We start from the raw sequence: 22,163 nt of genomic DNA, 5'->3' as shown, positions 1-22,163 counted from the left end.
AGGCAAAAATCCTTTAGGACATTATACACCGGACTTTTAATATCAAATGTTAGTTTTCTTGAAATTTCCCATCTGAAGTTAACTTTGACAGACAGTTTATGATTGCTTTATTAATAACATCAAATATTTCTTGCACTTTTCCCAATGTTTTACCATTTATCTCGGGGTATAAACCTACCGGAGAAAGATTTTCTCTTTGTAACTGATCCGACTGTCCATTTGATATCATTGTATTACTGGTAACACGCGACATTTTCACTAGGATATAATGACTTCAGTATAGAATGAGACATGCATATATTTACATTATTATAGTTTAGAAAGGTCAGCTTACATGTAAGTCCGCCCCTGGTGCGAGATTTTTTCACTGTGTTGAAGAACCATCCCCATTGGTGGCCTTTGTTTTCTGCCTTTTTGTCAGGTTGGTTTCTCTTTGAAACATTTTCTGCTTCCGTTTTCAGTTTCATATAATAAATATTATGTTTCATATACTGTGAGCTTATTCCGTTTATACTGTAAATATGGATATTTTGGAGGGTTGTTCTTTTGCAATTTCAATATACATAATCTTACGCATCTTAGATACATCCGTTCTACATATCACTGGTGCTTCTGCCAACACTATTATTTGCGTGTGGGTAATTTAGAGCAAATTACGGGGTTGTGAACTAATTGAATGAAAGAACTCCTACATGAAAAATTTCCATGTGTATGATTTTTCTTGTAACATATGATTTTTTATGATATTTTAACTTCTTAACTATTTTAAATTCATATGCAAGGATGATCAGTTTTTTTAACAATTAAAAGTTAAATAAAAATGTCGGTGTTGATAAAAAAAAAAAAAAAAAACATATATGACTATGCGAAGACAAGGAGGTGAGGAATTTTGAATGATAATGAGAACACTGTCCACCAAAGTTGAAATGCAGTGGATGTTAGCAAATATAATAGCTATATAGTCAACCGTACGACCTTCAACAATGATACGTAATATCATAAATACTGATTCCCTGTAGTTTAATGATTTTTACAGGAATTAAAAACAACTTTCCTTCAGTTTATACATGTATATACATATAACTTATTTGTTACCAAGTAGATACGCATATATAGCTTAATCTATTAATAGTATGGTCAATGACTGACCCCATACATGTATGTCGTCTGTGCCACGGTAAATAGGGTGATCACGACTACTACAGCTATAAGAAACAATTACAATTACAATTACTTGGCGTTTTAACACATTTTTAGTTATTTATATTGCTCACATAATATACATATTTCTTCTTTCTTATGGTGACTTCTTGTTCCAATCCCACAAGTTAATTAGACTTTGAAAATTATTAACTCATATCTTCTAGTATAATTTTGTAATGAATTAAATGAGACATTTTGTCTAAACATATCGGTTCATAAAATTATAGATTAACTCGTATCTTCTAGTGTATGTTTTTTGGTATGAATCAAATAAGACACGTTGTCTGAAATGATCAAGATCATCATGCATTACTGTTTTTGCTGAAATATTGCGCACGTCGCAATACTTCCATAACATTTGTTGAACAAGACTGCAACACATGAAGCTGTAATAATACCTTGATGTACACCAAACATTTTTAACGTTCAAGAATATTTAACTTTTTCTTTTTTAATATAAAGAGCTCAATACGAAAGAACACTAAAATATGAAAATCTACAAAGAAAAAATTAGAGCATCGAAACATATATCCCAATACCTGCTCCACAGGTGGTCCCGTCATGTTATTGATAACATGGAAAAGGGTAAATTAATTGTCTTTGGTTATCAGTTACATGACTATTTTACTATTTACTTTTAAAATGATGATTTATTAATTTTGTTTTGATTTCCGTTTAATAGAAAAAGGAAGTGAATTGGGTATCCATATATGACTGAAAATCAGTACATGCACAACAGAAGCAAATTTCTCTATTTTCATACAAAATTTAGAAACCAAAGTTTAAGTTGTTTGTTTCCTCTGTCATATACCTATCCCCTTTTCTACGTGTATTCATATCTATTATTGTAAAAAAAAACCAACCCCTATACTGGGATACTGAGTTAATTTATACACATACCTGTGATTGATTACACCCCTTTCATTTGAACTTTAGTCTGTTAGTGGATAGTTGTTTCAATGGCAATCATCCCACATCGCCTTATTTTACTATATAATTTCTTGAATACAAATATTAAATAAATCAAAGTAATACATTTGAGATGTCGTCTTTGAACTAAATATTTCTGGAAGAATCAAATGTCATAAATTGTTTAAATTCATTTAATTTTGTATAAATAAATATTTCAGATTTTTTTTAAAATCCGTACATGCAACTTCTAAACTTAAAGTCAAATTATATTGTAAAATATATCTACTGGAAATTACTTTTACTCTTCATGTTGTCTTACTACTTTCTTGTTTTATAATTACATTAGATGTATGTTTCATAATACTACGTTATTCTGATTGGCTAACTGCACATCACGTGTTATTCCGTCAGCAATTGCATCACACAATAAAACTTATTATTCATGCTAACACGAGGTCCCACAATAAAGTTCACAGGTAAATTAAATAAAAACTTAATAAAATTCATGTGCCCATGCTCCTAGCTAAAACATGTAATTATAAGTATTGAATGCTTCTTTTTGTAACTTCATAGGGTTGTAAAAGCGTTGACCGTGCGCACATTTTTAGAATAAAGCGCTTCCGCGCTTCATACAAAATTTACTTCGGTCAACCCTTTTACACCCCAATAAAGTTACAAAAAGAAGCATTCAATTCTCAAATATTTTCATTCTTCTATTTTGAATACTAACTGTATGCATTAAATGACATACATTCGCAGTCTCCAACATTATAATATCAGATATTGTGATATCTGTAAATTTATTTGCTGTCAATTCCTCTTTCTCCCGGGATATTTTGACCGGATGTTGATTTGCATGACGGATGATGCATGTATAGCAGGAGAAACTTAGACTGTCGACGAACACTGTCTTAGGAAGGTCAGGACTTTCTATAGTAACTTGTTAGTATAGAAAGTCCCTGGGAAGGTGTACATGCTAAAATTGAGAATGGAAATGGAGAATGTGTCAAAATGATAACAACCATACCAAAGATTAAACAACAGCCATTTTATCATGGATGTGCTATATATTACTACTATATAAGTATTCTCCCCTGCTGACATTTATAAACAGTAGTTGTGGATTAATCTTGTTGCCATAAAAAAAAAAAAAAAATGGCAGAATGAATTAAAAAAAAAAATTATTAACATTTGAAACTGGAACTATTACCAAATTGCAATTTGTTTTTGTATCATATAACAACTTTTAATTGGCATAACATGGTCAATTATACAAAGAATTCCTAACAATTCCAAACTTAACCGCGTTATTTTCCCACTAATTGGGAGAAGTCGATATTTTGATAAATATTTAAGAGAAACCGGTGAATTTGAAGACGCACGACAGAGGATTTACACTTTGCGTGTCAAATCAATTTTGCACATTTCTACTCCTTTTCATTTTAGTTACTATGGAAACGAATTATTTAATTCCCTGAGCGAAAGATTTATTTTGTTTCAGAGGATAATGGATTTGTACAAGTTTGGTGGAAGTCATTTGTCGAATGATGCTTTCAGAAAGTGTTTGTAGATAGTGATATCGACTATATAACAGATATCATATAGATGTATATTTCGTTTTGACAAGTCTAGTTCATTTGTCGTAATTGCTTTATGATATTATGGCTTTCCTGATCTTGTTTTGATAGGAGAATCTTTTAAAAGGGAAGAGAGTCTTGCTCCCGTATCAAGTCTTTTTTCGCGCTCATCTATATAAAAAAAAATAAAAACTACAAGAAATCATTTAATTTGGTGTTTAAATACCAGTCTGCCTAAGATTCAGACATGAATTTATATTAAAATTATATAATAGTGCACGAATATAACGAATGTGAATGTTACATTAATTCACCATTATACAATTTGAACATAAATTAATGTCAACCTGAGTAGGTTTTTGTTTGTCATGTTTTCACCACTGCCTGAATCTTAGACAGATTGGTAATTATACACTAATGCATCCTTGTAGTTTATATTTTTTATTTAAGAATTGAATGCATCTTTTTGTAACTTCATTGGTGTGTAAAAGCGTTGACCGAAGTTCATTTTGTATGAACCGCGGAAGCGGAAGCGCTTCATTCTAAAAATGTGCGCACAGTCAACGCGTTTAAAACCCGATTTTATCACTCTTTTTTTATTCAATTCACCTGTGCACTTTATTGTGGGATCTCGTGTTATCATGAATGATAAGTTTTATTGTGTAATGCAATTGCTTAAGGAATACCGCATGGTGATCAGTTAGCCAATCAGAAGAACGTAATTCTATTATACTGAAACATACATCTAATTTAATTATATTAATATAACATTGGTGTTCTTTCTAGTTATAATTTGGTTGATATGTAATAGAAATAAACAATTAATGGGAGCTAACTGCGTAATTTGCTATCATTTTTACCAAAAGTTATCTAGAGATTTCTCGACTTACCAGACACACAGAAACGAAAGACCTACAATTTTTAACTCATGACGAAGGTAACATCAGAAAAAGATGGTTAGGTTAGTGTTTTGTTTGTGTTTTTGGATGTTTTGGCATTCATGGTCTGATACCTTTTGAGCAATTGTCATCTTTTTGCGTTTTTCGTCCATTGATATTTATTCAAACATAGATAACCAAGTTTATACATATTTCTGTATACATAAAGGCAACAGTAGTATACCGCTGTTCAAAACTCATAAATCCATGGACAAAAAACAAAATCGGGGTAACAAACTAAAACCGAGGGAAACGCGTTAAATATAAGAGGAGAACAACGACACAACACTAAAATGTAACACACACAGAAACGGACCAAGCATCAGACAAAATCGCACGAGAATAGCAAATATAACATCAAAACCAAATACATGAATTTGGGATAGACAAGTACCGTGACACATCTTATCGCAATGTGAAATTACACTAAAAAATAATGTATTAACTTGGTTTTAAAATAAACTAATTGAGAAGGGAACTAAGGATGCTTCGATGGTTGTTAAGTTTCATCATTACCCTAATTTTGGATTACATCACAAAATCTATTAAAAAAAATCAGCGACCTTCCTTCTTCCTGTTTGTTTCAGAGAAAGCTGAAAGAAATCATTTAAAGCCTTGTACAAACATGTTTCATTTGAATTATTATGGCAATGCAAATTTCATGTTAATGAACTTAATTCAAAACTGTACACTTAAAGCATAAAACCGTATAACAGTTTTCAAAACTCATGTTTAAATCATTGCAGAAAACATTGTGTGTTTATACTGTCTGCTTTGTTTGACCGAGTAACATATAAAAACATTATGGCCATTTATTTTGTTACATTGTTCGATTCTTTATTCTTTTTTTTACTGATCGTATATGCTTGTTTTTCAAAAGCTACTAAACTAAATGTTGATACCGAACATAAAAAAACACACTATGTGGTATTTGGCCTTTTTGTTTTCACAATGTACTTAACTGATTCTGTCCAATATAGTACTTATATTACAAATATATATAATAATAAATATCAAATAAATGTTCAACAGCAAATATGTTTGTTCTTAGGCTGTATCAAAAAATGTTGAAAAAAAAGTTACCTTTAGTTCTTAAAAGGTGTCACATGACCAATGTACACACTAATATTATTAGAACCTAACCAAACTCTAACAAAGGAGAGAGAAAGATACCAGAGGGAGAGTCAAACTCATAGATAGAAAATAAACTGACAACATAGACAACGCCATGGTTAAAAATAAAAATGATTTATTTTGAGTTATCACTTCGAAAAAAAAAAAAGAAATCAGACTCAAAGATTTATAAACAAAAAGGTAGTCTAGAGTCTAAAGTCTTCAGCAAATAATAATCTATTTGTGTTAAAGTTAAGTACATATTATTGGAATTGATTTATAATTTATAACAATTAAGAAAACTTGCTGCAATGTATTAACTTCATTTGCTGTTCTCCCTAACAACAAGATTTCGTGCAAAAATGCTTTTTATCATCGTTATCTTTAAGCATCGGTTATTTCGTTAGACGGTCATTCTTAATATCTTTCGCAATGTGCCATGTGAAACGAGGTAAAGAAAATTATTAAATTCTCATTTCTCTAGGGACAAATATAACTAAGAAATCGATCTCGTTTCCACCATGCTTTTCGACAATAAAACAGAAATTTGATTATGGAAGAACTACCGTTCATCTTTACCCTACTGTGTACGTTCTAATCGATTGCGGGCGCTGAGACTTTTGCTTTCAAATATCTGAAATAAAAACAACGTCAAGTTAGGTTATCAATTATATCAACTTTACTACTAAAGTACGATTTATTCTGTGGTATCAGTGTTTCCATTCAATGCATTTCGTCGCACAAGTTAAAAGCGATTAGTTTGAATGTTTTTATGGGTATTATTTTCTAAAAATCATTATTCCCCAGACGATCTGATAGGTTTGTTATGGGCACATTTCAGTTCTTGAAATCGCGATTGACAGACTGAAGAGCTTTAACATAAACACATTTCTCGTTATGATATTTGTTTACCCTTTTATCACACTTGAATGATACAATAGTGCTTGCTATCGTTAGTAAATGGTGTTATATTTTCTATGGAGTATTGAAATAAACTATTGAGATGGTCTATAAACCTGTCTTTCTTACAAGTTATTGTTTGCTTGGTAACTCGTCATTTGAGTCTTATAGTGTTGAATGTCAACTTTTGATAAAAATGGAGATTCAATTCCATTCTATTCAACTCAAAATTTTATTTAAAGTCGATATTCAATAAACTACATAAACACAAGCTCTAATGAGTTTTTCAAATTGATGGAATAACAAAATATAAACACAAATACAAAAAAGTCATGAAAACTACACAGCATACAGTGCAGAGTAGGATACAATAGATGACATTCAAAAGTTAAAAGCAAAGTATAAAAAAATATATATCGATCAGCGGTATACTACTGTTGGCTCTATTTAAAACATAACACAAGTTAATAATTGTAGTTCTATTGAGTTCGTATAATTATTTTTAACTGTTTTAATTGTTCATTGATATCAAAGTAACTTTCATAATACAATTGTAATGCAAAAGAGCGGACATATACCAACTTAAACACATAAACAAAACCAAAAGAATAAATAACAGTCAACAAATACAACATAGAAAATTAATGACTTTGCAACATGAACCCCACATAAAATAGTGGTGATATCACGCCCTCCTTTGTCGTGCATTTAAATCATGCATATCTGATAATAGCTGATGACGAAAATAAATGTTGTAGGGGAACAATAACAATGCCGAAATCTAATTAAATGTGTTTAAAAAGAAATGTTGTATAGTTACACAAACAAGGAGGAAAACTAATAACGTTCTTCGTTTTGTCTTGTAGTTTGTAATTTATTGGAACATAATGTCTATGGAATCCTTGGAGCATTTCAGTCATGTGCCTTATCAACAATCCAGTCGTATACGGACACATTTAAAGTTCCATTTATTTCTCTTAGTATGCCACAGCAGTCATCTTCTCCAGACCCGTACCAGCTTTATATAAGACCTGCCTATATAAAAGGACTACTTGATGTGGTACAGTTAAAACAATGGAACAAAATATTCTACATTTATGAAACAGACGATGGCATGTATTTTATGAATTTTGTACTTGGCGCGTAAATATATATATCTAAACAAAATTTTATGTGAAATTACAATTTGATTTGAAATATCCAACTTCGAAAATCTTAATAACAAATACAATCAAAATACGATGGTGTAGATTCTATTTACGTTTGTTTCAGTGTAAATTGTTCGCTATTATTTCAGTTACAAATTTTGAATATGATCAACCAATTCAAAAACTGACTTGAAAAGCATTTTAAGTAAGTGTTCTTAATTAATTTTGAAGAAGAAATGGTCAGTACCAATTCTGGTATTCCACATATCTCATCTTGGCCTCAAATAAAAGAATGCATGATATCACAACAATGCGCATTTTTTTCAGGATTAGTAAGACTACAACAACTATACCAAGACATCAATTTTAGGGAAATAGACCTAGATATAATTGTTAAGCGTATAGTGTCGGTACAAAGCTGCCACCAGATGTTACGGGATATTTATAATGAAATTACAAAGGAACCGTTGAGAGTATTTCTAGACCTTACTTCTGACCAATCACAGGAAGTTATAACAGCCATAGTAGGTATCAAAGATATTTTGTTTCGTTTATTCAAATTTCACCTTAAATGTTTCTCAACAATAATGTTGTTTTCAAATATATTTCTACTTATCAGGTTGATGGTTTTAATTAATTATATAGCATGAATACACGATTTCCAAAGAGCGAAAAGATATTAAAAAGGTAATAAAACACGTCAAAGAACATGGTATACCCATGACCAAAGCAAATACAAAACAAAAGCAAATTGCACAAAACACTACACTGAAAACTAAAGAATAATTAGGCAATACAAACTCTTTCAAAAACCAAGTTAAACTTGTGTGATATGGAAGGATAAGAATCCACATAGGCTATTGCCTCACTGACTATTACCTTCCAAATTGTTATCCTGAGAAACAAAAAAAACAAAAAAACAAAAAAAACCCGGGTGTTACAATAACAGCTGATTCTTCTGTTTTAACGGTCTTGTACTTTGTAGTCAATGTTTGTCTTGCTGAACATTTGTTTAAATTCCATGATGTCTTTCATCGTCTAGATTATCTTAATTGCCCCCTTGATGTTTTCTTATACTTTAGTTTGAAATATATAATTTCCCCTGTGCAACAGAAAATAACACATTGACACTTGTTTTGCAGTTAGACATAGCTTATAAAATTAAGTATACCATTGACAGCTTCGTTGTGATTAACGGATATACGTAACACGAAGTATAAAATTAAATACGAAATTTACATCTTTATTGTAGTCGAATTTATTTTTGTATTTTCTTTTTATACTTAAGCAATATATCAACATAAATGTCTAAAAAAATTCCCACGACTATTCTTTTTAATTTATATTTTGCTTGCGCGAAATCAATATTAATTTATAAAATGATAATAAATTAAAAACAATCGTGTTTAAATAATGTTAGTACTGATGCACCGACTGCTGCGCTGATGGTACCATCGGTGACTAAAATTTAACAAGCGGATTTACAAGTAAAATGTAGCTACCAAATATTAGAAAATAATAATACAACTTAATACATTTGTTACATTCAAAGCACTTTTCTGGCTTTAGTCTCTCCGAAAGTTTCCCTATATTTTAGACAGTGCAACTTTTGGTTCTCATGTTTGAACACTTGTTTAATGATTCCGATTTATTACGATTTAATTCACATCGTCTAGAATTAATATTCCACTGATATAATTTAACATAGGATCTGTTAAAAAAAATTTGGTTGTAGTCTACACAGGTTTTTCCGTTGATGTGATAAGTTTACTATGTGGGTAACATTGTATTGATTAAATAAACAAAACTGAACAGAGATGAACAGAGATGAATTGAATTTACAGATCAGATTCAACAACAAATAGTTTTATTTCTGTTATTATGTATTGTAAAATATCAATTTTGTTTTTGCGTTTAATGACTGTTTTAAGATGGTGGGTTTGTGTTATTATGCAGCAACAACAACATAAAACAAACAAAAAACAAAAACAAAACAAACAAATACAGGTAGTGTGCAATATAAAATCTTCAATAATTGACGTGTAAACTGAATACACAAAATAGAACTGATAATAAAAAAAATGGTTAAAATTAGGGCAACAGTAGTTTTCTGATGTTCAAATATAATAAGTCAATTAAGATGAACAATTAAAGATAACAAACAAAAACTTAGACAAATGCATCAACTCCAAAACGAACAAGGTAGACCTGTGTGTTGACAGAATTATCTTACCCTGCTATGTTTGCATCATCCATTAACCATGCGCGATTTTGGTATCTGAGACTACAAAAATATGTCGCTAATGAGTTGAGACACATACCTTTCGTTATGTTTGTAATTGTTACCGTAACACTTGTGTATTGTCGATTTTATTAGTCCTTACTAACATCTCTGCTGCTTCTGTGCAAAGAGCCAACACCTGTAAATGAAGTCCGTATAATGTTATATGCACGAGCGTAATGTATCAATTAAGATATGTTATCGTCATACAATTGAAACAAATGGGAATTTTACAGCTGAAAAATATTGATGGTTGACAAAAGAAACGTTGAAATCTTAGATTCTAGTCAGTATAAAACACGAGTAAAAGATCAATATAAAACAGACATTCTAGCTTCGATAGTATCCCTCGCCTTTGCCATTTTGCAATAAGTTATAAAGATGGACGTGGTGTCTTGTGAAAAGTAATATTGATAAAGAATTAAACAAATGTTATACTGCGAAAGGTAAAAAAATTTCGAGCAGGATCAATTAAAAAAAAACAGTTCTTGTTATAATGAAGTATTGCAAAAAAAAAAACAAAAGGACATCAATAGTGAACTGACATCGAGAAAAGTTGGCAATGTTGAACCATTATGAACCGATTTTTTTAAAGACAAATGTAAGCAAGCATGTTTTTTTGGAATTGTTTACGATGGTGTAAACATGTATCTTCGGAAAGTATTATGCACAATACATTGTTTGAACACGGTTCCAGTTTACGCCAACTGGTATGTGACGTCATGAAAAGTTTGATTTCAGAACTCTTCCGGATTGGAATAAAACCAGATACATTCTATTGTAAATGATGTAATTTTGAAGCTATTTAGATCGATCCTTTATGTTTTCATTCTGTTTTTCTTTTGACAAATTACTGTTTTAGGCATCAAGAAACTTATGCTTATGAACAGCGTATACTATTTGTACGGAAAAGTGTGTTTCTCGTTGATTAATTAGGCGTTTGCCTAATTGTGTCGTCTGGGTTGGATAGATAACCGACTTAATCGACCGAAATGTTAACATTTGGTATCAGATGTTATGATAATATACAAAGAAACGAGGCACTTGAACCATAGTCAAGGTATTGAAATACGATATCAGGATTGGACTAATTTGTTTAATAACATCTACTTAGATAAAATTAAAAGTTAACTACGTGTGTTAAATAATTAAGACTAGGGTTCTTGTCTGATCAAATTTTTGCACTGTAGTGTAAGTATTTTATTGCAATTGAATTTACTATTGTCTTTATTTTTCCAGAAGCATGACCCAGACATAAGCAACAACAGATTTCATTTTCTTCTTGTTGACTTGGTTAGTATTATCAAATATTAACTCTATATATGTTTATAACAATGGTATCGACGATTAATTATTTGTTGTAGTGTAAGGTTTCAAAGTCAAATATACAAATCTTCGATTATTATATACATGTATGCTATATTACATATTTGACTGGTAGCGTATTCGTTCTGGAAGGTTTATGTATCAATATCATTAACCGAACTCGAAAAAGTGTTTTTAATATGTTATGTATAGCCTCGTTCAGACTTACAATTAATGCATCATAGGATTGGTTATGACAACAAGATATATTAGTATATTTCTAGTCCGTATTTAGAATTCTAGATAAAATATACGACAGTGCACATGATTGGAAGTTATTAAAGAGTTTACTTGAATAAACTCAACGGCCTAGTGTAAATCAACAAATTCTCCTGTGACCATATACTAGTATTCATATTGTTATATTTATTTTTACAAAAAGGCAGTCTCAACAATTTTTTAACCTCTCCTAATATATAGAATTTGAAACTAGTTTCCATAGATAAACCTTATATTTCAAAAAGGATGTACGATGTACTATATAAAAAAAATATGGAACTATAGATTAACGGTTATGAGGAGTATGATATGTGACAAATTAGTGATAAACTGGATGAAAATATAGGGGAAACAATAAGAATAAGAAATATTTTGTCAGAAGGGTTTTATGTCTATGGGGTTTTACAAAAATGGGAGAAATAAATTCAGGGTTTCCTGAAAAAATTCAAATGCAAAAATGAAGGCAAATGAACCATTAGAAAAAATATCAGTCCGGTTTCTCCGGTGGGATTTTGTAACGAAAATCATTTCAACATCGATACTGATAAACGGTTTCTCTTTTTCTTAGGACACTATTAGGTTAAGAAAAAATGCGTTGAAAATACACTAAAAACTGCTATAAATTTCACTGGTTTCGAGTGTGACATTTGATAACAGGTTTGCTGGTTATTATATTTATGATGTGTCATTCTTAATAGTGTGTTTGCTGAAAATCATGAATTTGTATTACTTTTTATGTGTGTACATGTGCAGTTTCATAAGTATGCATGCATGTAATGACATATGGCCAAAACGTATACCTTGAAAACCATTGACGTCACTAACCAATGCTTTTTGAAATGTATTTCAATACACAGAAAAATGAAAATTGATGAATGTAATCAATTTTACACACGATATTTTAGGGTATCAACGATATGAATGCTACAGTGTTATCTGCTGGAATGAACGTTTCTGGATTCAGTTTAAAAGTCCCTGAAGCAGAATCATGGAATACACAACCACGAAAAAAGAAAACAGTAAGTGCATACAAAATATCGATTTAACATCGTTAATAACATTGCGAACGTGCTTTTATTTTTACGCTGAAAATATGCTTATTTAAATGAAATACATTACACCATGAACTGTAAAAACATTTATCATCGTTACCTCGAAACTATCGCACACTTACATCAGAAAAAAGAAAAAAAGAACACAATTGCTTATTGGTAGTTATAGTAAACTGTTTGTATAAATTGGGTTTAGTTTTTCTGAAGGTAATGGAGTTGTCAGTTTTTGTTCACTTCATAATATGTTCTTGTCTCGCTAATATTCTTTGCTTTGTTCACAAATATACTGTAGAAAATCGGTCACGTCATATTAAATCAGATATCTGCCAGTATTTCTATTGTCATATACTCCAAAGTTAATCCGAAAAGGAAGTTCACAAAAACTCACAAAATGAAAAGTTATGAACGATCAAATGACATGAACAACAGTAACCAAACTATATGAAAACAATGAAAACGTCACTGAAATATTATGTTTTAAATGACGATACAGAAACGTCAGTGGATGTTCTTAACAGTTGATTTCGAAAATTTAATTTATTTTTTAGTAGGAATGCATTAAAATTATTATTTAAATTTACAAGTTAATTGTTTTTCTTCCAATTGTGAGAAACATTACCACTGAATAACATGGTAAAAAGTAAAATAACAAAAATACTGAACTCCGAAGAAAATTCAAACGGAAAGTCCTTAATCAAATGGCAAAATCAAATGATAAAAAACATCAAACGAATGAACAATAATTGTCATATTCCAGACTTGGTACAGGCATTGAATACGATCATATAAATATGTAGAAATTGACGTTATGATTTTAGTATGGGGACGTACTTGTTGAAGATGCAGTCATGGTTTTCCATAGAGCTTTGAAGAAACTAACGGATCCAGTCACCCAGATCCGTAATCCTGACGAAATGATTAAGTGTAGGGACAACGAACGCAGTATTTCATTTAGGCCAGGAAAACGAGTTTTGAATGCTATAAGAGAGGTACAAACCTATTATTTTATCTTCTTTAGTCACCCAGATCCGTAATCCTAACGGAATGATCAAGTGTAGGAACAATACACACAGTATTTCATTTAGGCCAGAAAAATGCTATAAAAGAGATACAAACCTATTATTTGATCTCTTTTAATCACCCAGATCCGTAATCGTTCATGGTGTTATTTATTTGAATACATGTTTGTTTCATGAAATTAGCTTCATTTGTTTCTCTTTCTTGAAGTAGACGATTCTTGTTGCAAGTAACTCATATAACTATGAGAACTGGAATAATTCAAAAAACGCGCTTTTTAAATGTTGTTATATATAAACTCCTTTACAAATAAAAGGGAATGAAGGAAAACTTCCATGCACAGCCACCAAACATACAAAAACGAAATCAAGAGATGACACCAAACAGTCCCAAATCAATAGACAGATGGTTCAGTTAGACTCTTAACTGTTTTAAGTGTATCAAAATTACGAGTAGATTTATGTCTGAACGTACGATTCATGTTAACATACTAACAACTTCAGTCGTAATATTCAAGGTAGAGTTGACATTTCAATAAATAAGTCTTATTGGTTTCGTTAAAAAGTATATAAACGAGATATGTACGTGACCTCTTACGTATTACTAGTGATCATAAGAGGTCTTGCTGTCGTCGATTAATGCGCAACACACCGTGCGTACTACGAATGATTGAATGCATTCTTTTAACATTTTCATGTCCAATATAATAACATCGCACATTGTGCTGAGTAATACATAAAACAGACGATTTGATTATTTTGTGATCTGTTTGTAGGGAGAGTATGATGGAAAAAGTGATAGTGAAAATCCTATAAAGTTTCAAGAAAATGGCTGGCGAAAGGAGTTCAAACTTCCACTTTTTGAAACTAGAATGAATATGCAGATAGCTAAGGTATGTCAATTTATTGTTACTATTCTCTTCTTTGATGATTTTTTTCCTTTGGTTTCTGCTTTAGCTATGACGTCACATATTTTAATTACTGTAATACATTTATATGAAACACATTTAAGACAAGAAAACAAAAACATTTTACAGTTTGACAATTTGGCACAAACTCTGATGAACATCTTAGGAATTCATTTGGATAGTATAATTCGACTTTACAAAGTCAAGTACAATATCATTCAGAATAGTTTTTCAAATCGAAAATGGTAAGAAAGCATTAATTTAAAATCATTCAAGTATTTGCCTTTAAATCTTGTTTTGTTTGTTATAAGGAGATGTAAAGTTAGTATGATTATAGTGAGACAACTGTCTGTCAGAGACTAAAAGACGTTGATGTAAGCAACTTTAGGTCACAAAACAACCTCAAACATTGAGAAGCATACACACTGTTTAAAAACCTACAAACTGCCTCAACATGACAAAATGTCGAACAGCAATATCAACGATTTATACATATTTATAATCATAATGTTGGTATCAAATGACAATTCTACATCTCGTTTGCTATTGATAGTAGTGAGCTGAATTATTAAAGTTTGAATCACAACTTAATATTTGTTCAAATTTTTGTGAGTATTGACGATTTGTAAAAATTCATTTGCATAAGAACGTGCGTAATTTAACGTATAAAGACATTGCGTTTAGGAATAAACTCTGTGAATACATATAATTTTTCTACAATTTAGAAATACCTTTTTAACAGTAAAGTGGCAAAATGAGCATCTTGATATCGCTACCTGATTCTTGTCCAAATCAATCCGCTGCTTTATTTGTTTTTGGGTTCATTTGTGATTCTTGAAAATTGTGTATGCTTATATTATCTTGGACCGATATTTTGCAGCAGTATCAAACTCGTTTAATTATCTCTTGAATATATAATATATTTGAGACGACCTTGTGTAATCATGTTTTCTTTTTTTGAAGGTTGGAGTTTTTAACCCACCAACACAACTACAGTTACACGAACCAGAGATACAATTACCTCCCAGACCAAATATAACAAATAGACAAATAGTTCGACGGATAACCACAGTCAAGGTGACAATTTATGCGTTTTAACAATAACAATACTATTATATACTCATGTAATCGAACAAGAATAGTCTTTCACTTGTTCGTTCATTCAAAAACTGTTACCGATGCGTCTTGCATTTGTAACTTGTAACAATTAAATATTTTTACTTTTGTTGGTATTTGTTATAGTTGTTGCTTGGTTATTTTCAAAGCGTGTAAAAATATACAGGTTTCATTGCAAAGTTAATAATTGAATTATGCACAATGGAATATGAGAACTATGTATTAACTGTATCTAATTCATTGTGAATTAACTAAATAAATTCCTAAACAATATATTGTTAATTTCATTCTCCAGTTAGCCACCGTATAAGAAGAACGGAACGTGGTGAAGATACCGCTTAGTGAAAATCATTTTGTAGATTCTTTTCAAATTTTAATGGAAATACTTTTAAACCAATTTACATCAAAACGACAAATAAAATTTATCAGCATCAACAAGAAATTATGTTTTTTATGTTTCATACGTAAAAACCAAACAATAAGTGCAAAAATAAGAGGACTAAAGACGGATAACAAAATGTCCGACAGACAAAGACAACAATACAAACAGTCAATAAAAAACACCATATAGATAGGTTTAGGTTGAGTATCACAAAAAGTCTTGTATGCATGAATGTCGAAGTTCAAATCAGTCGAAATCATTGCTTGATCCCGCTTTGAAATACAAAACAAGAGCTTGTTGAAACGCCGGATATTTGTCAAGTCCCGTATCATAAACCTTACAATATAAACAGAAATAGCCTGCTTGGAAGCCAAACAATTTTCAAATTTTCACCTGTTATTTTTATCAAGATACAAAACATAAATTAAATTGGTTGATTGATTGATTAATTGATTGGTTGTTATTAAACGCCACGTTTACCACTCTAAACTGTGATGTATGTAGAAAAAGTTAGCAAACTAGGTAAAAAAATATCTCCATGTCCAATAGAAGGTGGAACTGGATTTACGATTAAACATCAATGGAGTTATTATCGTACGATATTAACGTTGACAATTAAACAAAATGCAAACAGAAAAGTGGAATTTTCCATTAAAAATTAACACTTTTTACAGGAAGATCCTTATGTGATGTGGACTGAGCAAGGAGAACAAATAGGAGCTACATGTGGAAGAGAAAACTTCCAAGGTTATATAATAGATCTGATAGATAAAGTATCTGATTATCTTAAATTTAATTATACACTATGTATCGCTGGGGATGGAACATATGGCAAAAAACTGGAAAATGGCACATGGAATGGTGTGATCGGAGAATTAACCAGAGGGGTGAGTACGAGTCATACATGACTAAAAAAGAAACGCACACATATTCGACATAATGCACTAGCAAGGGAAACAACAAATACATTAAAAAAATATTAACAAATCACAGTGCCCATACTAGGGCAAAATGATTGCAGTTTATTTATTGCTACATGATAACATACACAACTTAACATGATCTGCATGATTAAGTTGGATATAAACATTGTAAACAATTAACAAATCTACATTTATTAAAGAAAACGGCACAAAATATACGGATTCCTCTAGAAACATAAAAAAAATATATACAATAATAAGGGGGAAGCACTAAAGTCAATTATTCATAATTGCATTTCTTTCCTTGGACAGTTGTTTTAAACGTGTACGAATCATATAAGTTATGTATGGGTCGTCATTAGTTTTGAAGCCAAATTACTTATTTTTCATCAGAAAGTTATTTATTATTATTTAATTGACCAAATAATGGTATGCGTTCTGTTGTACAGAAATTTAACTGAAAAAAGAAGTTTTTTTTTTATTTTCAACAGAAGTTATACTTCAAATACTTTTTCTTTTAATTATATCCAAGTTACACTTCTGAAGGTTGAAGATGTGCATGTGAGCTTTCTCTGAATTTTGTTAACAATCTTTTTCATTTTCTTACCACCTCTTTTTTAATTTTTTTCTAATGTGAGAATGTTTTAAAATCTAAGATATATTTTCCCAACTTTGAATGTAATGAATTATATTCAAATAGCCTTTTCAACCAAATCTGGTAAAACATAGTTATAGAGATCTTTTTACTTTTTATTTAAATAAAACTAGAGGAACTAGGCATATGGAATAAATAATCAGGTTTCAGATAAGACATAATATTTCTTATCAAGGGTTCCTTATGTTTCAGTATATCTTTTATATTATAAGAGTCTTAAAAAGTTTGATATAATATATTATTTTTGTCTAAAATATTTTTTTAGAACAATATTTAAGTATGCTATAAATGAACTCATCATAGATACCAGTATTACGCCATACGCGCGTTTCGTCTATAAAAGACTCATCAGTGACGCTCGAATTCAAAAAGTTAAAAAGGCCAAATAAAATACGAAGTAAAACATACACAATGATTAGATTAATTCCTTGTTCAACCTTCTGGCCAAGTTGGATGATTTTCATTTGCACATGTTCCCTATGATATGATCTTTCTAATTTTAATGCCAGATTAGAGTTTTTAACCCATTTTCACGGTCCACTGAACATAGAAAATGATAGTGCGGATGGGGCATCCGTGTACTTGGAACACATTCTTGTTAGTTATCATATATAATAACCTCGAACATATTAACAGAGACATTTATTGTTAAAATGAGAATCTGGTACATTGTAGATGGTATCATTAATGTTTGTAAACTTTATTTAAGAATTGAATGCTTCATTTTGTAACTTCATTGGGGTGTAAAAGCACATTTTGTATGAAGCGCGGAAGCGCTTCATCCTAAAAATGTGCGCACGGTCAACGCTTTTACAACCCTATGAAGTTACAAAAAGAAGCATTTAATACTTGTAATTACATTTGTTTAGTTATTATCATGAAAACACGAATTTTATTATTGTTTTATTTAATTCACCTGTGCACTTTATTGTGGGACCATGTGCTATCATGAATGAAAAGTTTTATTGAGCAATGCAATTGCTTACGGAATAACACGTGATGTGCAGTTAGCCAATCAGAATAAAGTATCATAATGAAACATACATCTAATGTTATTATTAACAGTTAATGCTTATCTTTATCTTAATAAAGATTGATCAGCTTTGTCTCTCTTTTAAAGCTAACAGTACACATAACTGTGAAAATTATTCATTATAAATTTTTATGGAGTTAATAATAGTATAGAGGATAATTGTAACCATAGCATAGCTTCTTTTCTTTTCAGATTGCTGATATTGCCTTTGCAGCAATGACAATATCATCAGAACGAGAAAGAGTTGTTGATTTTACAAAACCTTTTATGAGTTTAGGCATCAGTATCATGATAAAGAAACCAACGAATAAAAAAGCACACACCTTTTCATTTATGGACCCCTTGTCCTATGAAATTTGGATGTGCATTTTGTTTGCCTATGTTGGAGTTAGTGTAGTATTATTCCTTGTCAGTAGATTTAGTCCAACAGAATGGCATATAGAAGACGACAGGACAATACGAAATGACTTTACAATATCAAACAGTTTATGGTATTCGCTTGGTGCATTCATGCAACAAGGGTGTGATATCAGTCCAAAGTAAGTCATTTTATAAATTGTAAAACTTTATAAAAAATCATAAAACGACATCAATTTAAAAAACAGTTAATGAAAAAAATTCTAAGATAATGTATTGTTTAACATTTATGAAAATTTATGTCCAAGATTCTGTCGATATTTGTGTGTATGGATTGCATACAGTCATTCTTTCTCATACCATTTATGAAGTAATTATTATTATTTTTATGTGTAATCATTGATATGCTCGGAAGACATTGTGCACTCTTTATTATTATCTGAAAAAGGGATTATAACTTTTAGTTACTGTGAGTTCGCTTAAATCGTTACCTTGTGTCATTTGTTTACATTTTTTTCCATCTTTCCTATCTGATAGTCAACTCGAATTGATTTAACAGCTGTTTTATTATTATGTTGTGTGTCGGATACGAAAAGGGTTTATCACTCGCACACAGGTTTAACCACGCTACAATAAGTATGTGCCTTTCCTAATTCAAGATCCTGTTATTCAGTAGATATTAAACAAAAACTAATAGGGAAATTCCTTTCTTGAAATAGACACAAACGTTGTTGTATAACAAATCCCCAACAATGCATTGAACTTTGGTGTTGGTTTTTAATTACAAATATTTATTTTCTAATATGATTTCAGATCTGTTTCTGGTAGGATTGTCGGAAGTGTATGGTGGTTTTTCACTTTAATCATTATATCCTCATATACTGCAAACTTAGCTGCGTTTCTTACAGTGGAAAGAATGAACACACCCATTGAATCAGCAGAAGATCTGGCTAAGCAGACACAAATTCAGTATGGTGTATATGAGTATGGAACTACAGCTGACTTCTTTAGGGTAAATTGGAATTTGACTGTAGTTGTTTATTTCTTATCTTGTTATGCAATAAGGGGCACTTCGACGTTAGATTTTGACATTAAACAGTTTTCATGAACATGCAAATGCATGATTAATAATACAATAAAATGTCGAGGTCACGGTCATATGATGATTTAAGTAATTTAAAGAATGCATTTATTGGAATATATCATGCGAAAATGCAAATAATTGTACTTAATTAAGTTGGTATGGGAGTCTAACTAAAAATAATAAAATTTGTTCATACTTTGTCAAAATGTTGTACATATTGATATATGTTCAAAAATATAATAGAAATGATAGGTCACTGCGCATTTGTTCAAGCTACAGGTTGTAAAAAATGACACATTTCGTATGGATTATACAGGGGAAAAAAAAACATAATAATGTATATTCCTTCAGAAAATGCACTATTTCAGAGTTACATCTCCTTAAATGCCAATTTAAAAACACTAAAAATAAAGCAAAAAATATCTACACCTGAAAAAATATAAATATTTGCAATTTTTGATAGTATAAATTTGTTCGTTTAAATGCAAATTCACATTAGTTATCTTTATTCCTGCATCAAATTTTGCTAATATAAAAAAGAAGCTGTGGTATGATTGCCAATGAGACAACTATCCACAAGATACCAAAATGACACAGACATTAACAACTATAGATCACCGTACGGCCTTCAACAATGAGCAAAGCCCATACCGCAAAGTAAGCTATACCATTAAAATTTATGTTTAAAGTGACTTATAGACCCAAAGGGTCGGGTGTTCTAATTATTGTTTTTATATTTCACTGTATTATATAATATTTGGTGAAAAACATATGTCACTATGATAAACAATTTACTTACTTACCTATAAAAGGCCCCGATATGACAATGTAAAACAATTCAAACGAGAAAACGAACGGTTTTATTTGTATAAAAAAAAATTAATGAAAAACAAATATGTAACACATAAACAAACGAAAATAACTTGATTGAAAGTCTCGACCTGAAATTCTCTGTTTTGTACAATCCAAGATGGCGAAAGACACAGATACCACCTTAAATTAAGGGTTTTACTCCCCGATTAAAGTTATTTAAAGAAACAAAAGTTATTTACATTTGCTTCATTTACAACACGATTTATGTAAAAACAAATACATGGAGCTATTGGTCTCTTGTTGTTTAAGTAAAAGTTTCGAAAACAAGTCATAAGAAGAAAGTTTCCGTCTCCTTCCTGTTTGAAACAAATCTTCAATCTATGTTCGTAGCTTTCACAAATTCGCAGAAATGAAGTCAACCTCAATTTACATGATAGAGAGACAGCTACTTTTTCTTTATACTCGAATTGCCTTAAAAAAAATCATCAATAGATATATGTGTTTTTATACACAGTCATGTCTTGAATGTGTCGATAGTACATTTGTAATGTGATGAAATAATTTGCTTTATAGCTGTCAAAAGTGGCCATTTACGAACGTATGTGGGCCTATATGACTTCTGCACAAGATGTATTTGCAAAGACAACAAGTGAAGGTGTACAAAGAGTTCGAGATGAAAATGGCAAATATGCGTATTTGATTGAGTCGTCAACGAATGAATATAAAAATACAAGAAAACCATGCGATACAATGAAAGTAGGAAATAATTTGGATTCAAAGGGTTACGGAATCGCAACACCAATCGGATCCGATTTAAGGTATGTGAATACCTTTATTTATTGTTCAGTACTTGTTTGTGATATATTCCAATAGCGTTAAAAAAGAGGGACGATATATACCAGAGGGAGAGTCAAACTCATAAATAGAAAATAAACGCCATGGCTAAAAATAAAAGGTCAAACAGACAAATAATAGTACAGAAAACACAACATAGAAAACTAAAGACTTAGCAAGACGAACCCAACCAAAAACTTGTGGTGATCTCAGGTGCTCCGGATGCATGTCAAAATATTGCAAAACTAAACCTGTTTTAAAAATATTAGACGAAAACTCAAGTTCAGACAAATAAAACGAATGAGATGTATTCTTGATACACTACTTTACCTTA

The 22,163-nt window shown here is 30.7% G+C and overlaps 1 protein-coding gene across 1 annotated transcript in view; it reads left to right on the top strand.

Annotated features, from left to right (window-relative positions):
* LOC143085625 (glutamate receptor-like) overlaps positions 1–22,163 on the top strand; it is a 43,040-nt gene that overhangs the window by 10,471 nt on the left and 10,406 nt on the right. Inside the window, exons 3-13 of the mRNA XM_076262086.1 lie at positions 7,510–7,755; positions 8,119–8,315; positions 11,312–11,365; positions 12,562–12,675; positions 13,527–13,697; positions 14,501–14,617; positions 15,596–15,709; positions 16,805–17,017; positions 18,934–19,280; positions 19,912–20,110; positions 21,569–21,813. Of these exons, the coding sequence (XP_076118201.1) occupies positions 7,510–7,755; positions 8,119–8,315; positions 11,312–11,365; positions 12,562–12,675; positions 13,527–13,697; positions 14,501–14,617; positions 15,596–15,709; positions 16,805–17,017; positions 18,934–19,280; positions 19,912–20,110; positions 21,569–21,813 (2,017 nt within the window). The remainder of the gene's footprint in view (positions 1–7,509; positions 7,756–8,118; positions 8,316–11,311; positions 11,366–12,561; positions 12,676–13,526; positions 13,698–14,500; positions 14,618–15,595; positions 15,710–16,804; positions 17,018–18,933; positions 19,281–19,911; positions 20,111–21,568; positions 21,814–22,163) is intronic.

Source organism: Mytilus galloprovincialis, chromosome 8 (genome assembly GCF_965363235.1).
Source record: "Mytilus galloprovincialis chromosome 8, xbMytGall1.hap1.1, whole genome shotgun sequence".
Lineage (NCBI taxonomy): Eukaryota > Metazoa > Mollusca > Bivalvia > Mytilida > Mytilidae > Mytilus > Mytilus galloprovincialis.
The sequence above is the reverse complement of the archived record's forward strand: the minus strand, read 5'-3'. Positions and strand labels throughout refer to the sequence as shown.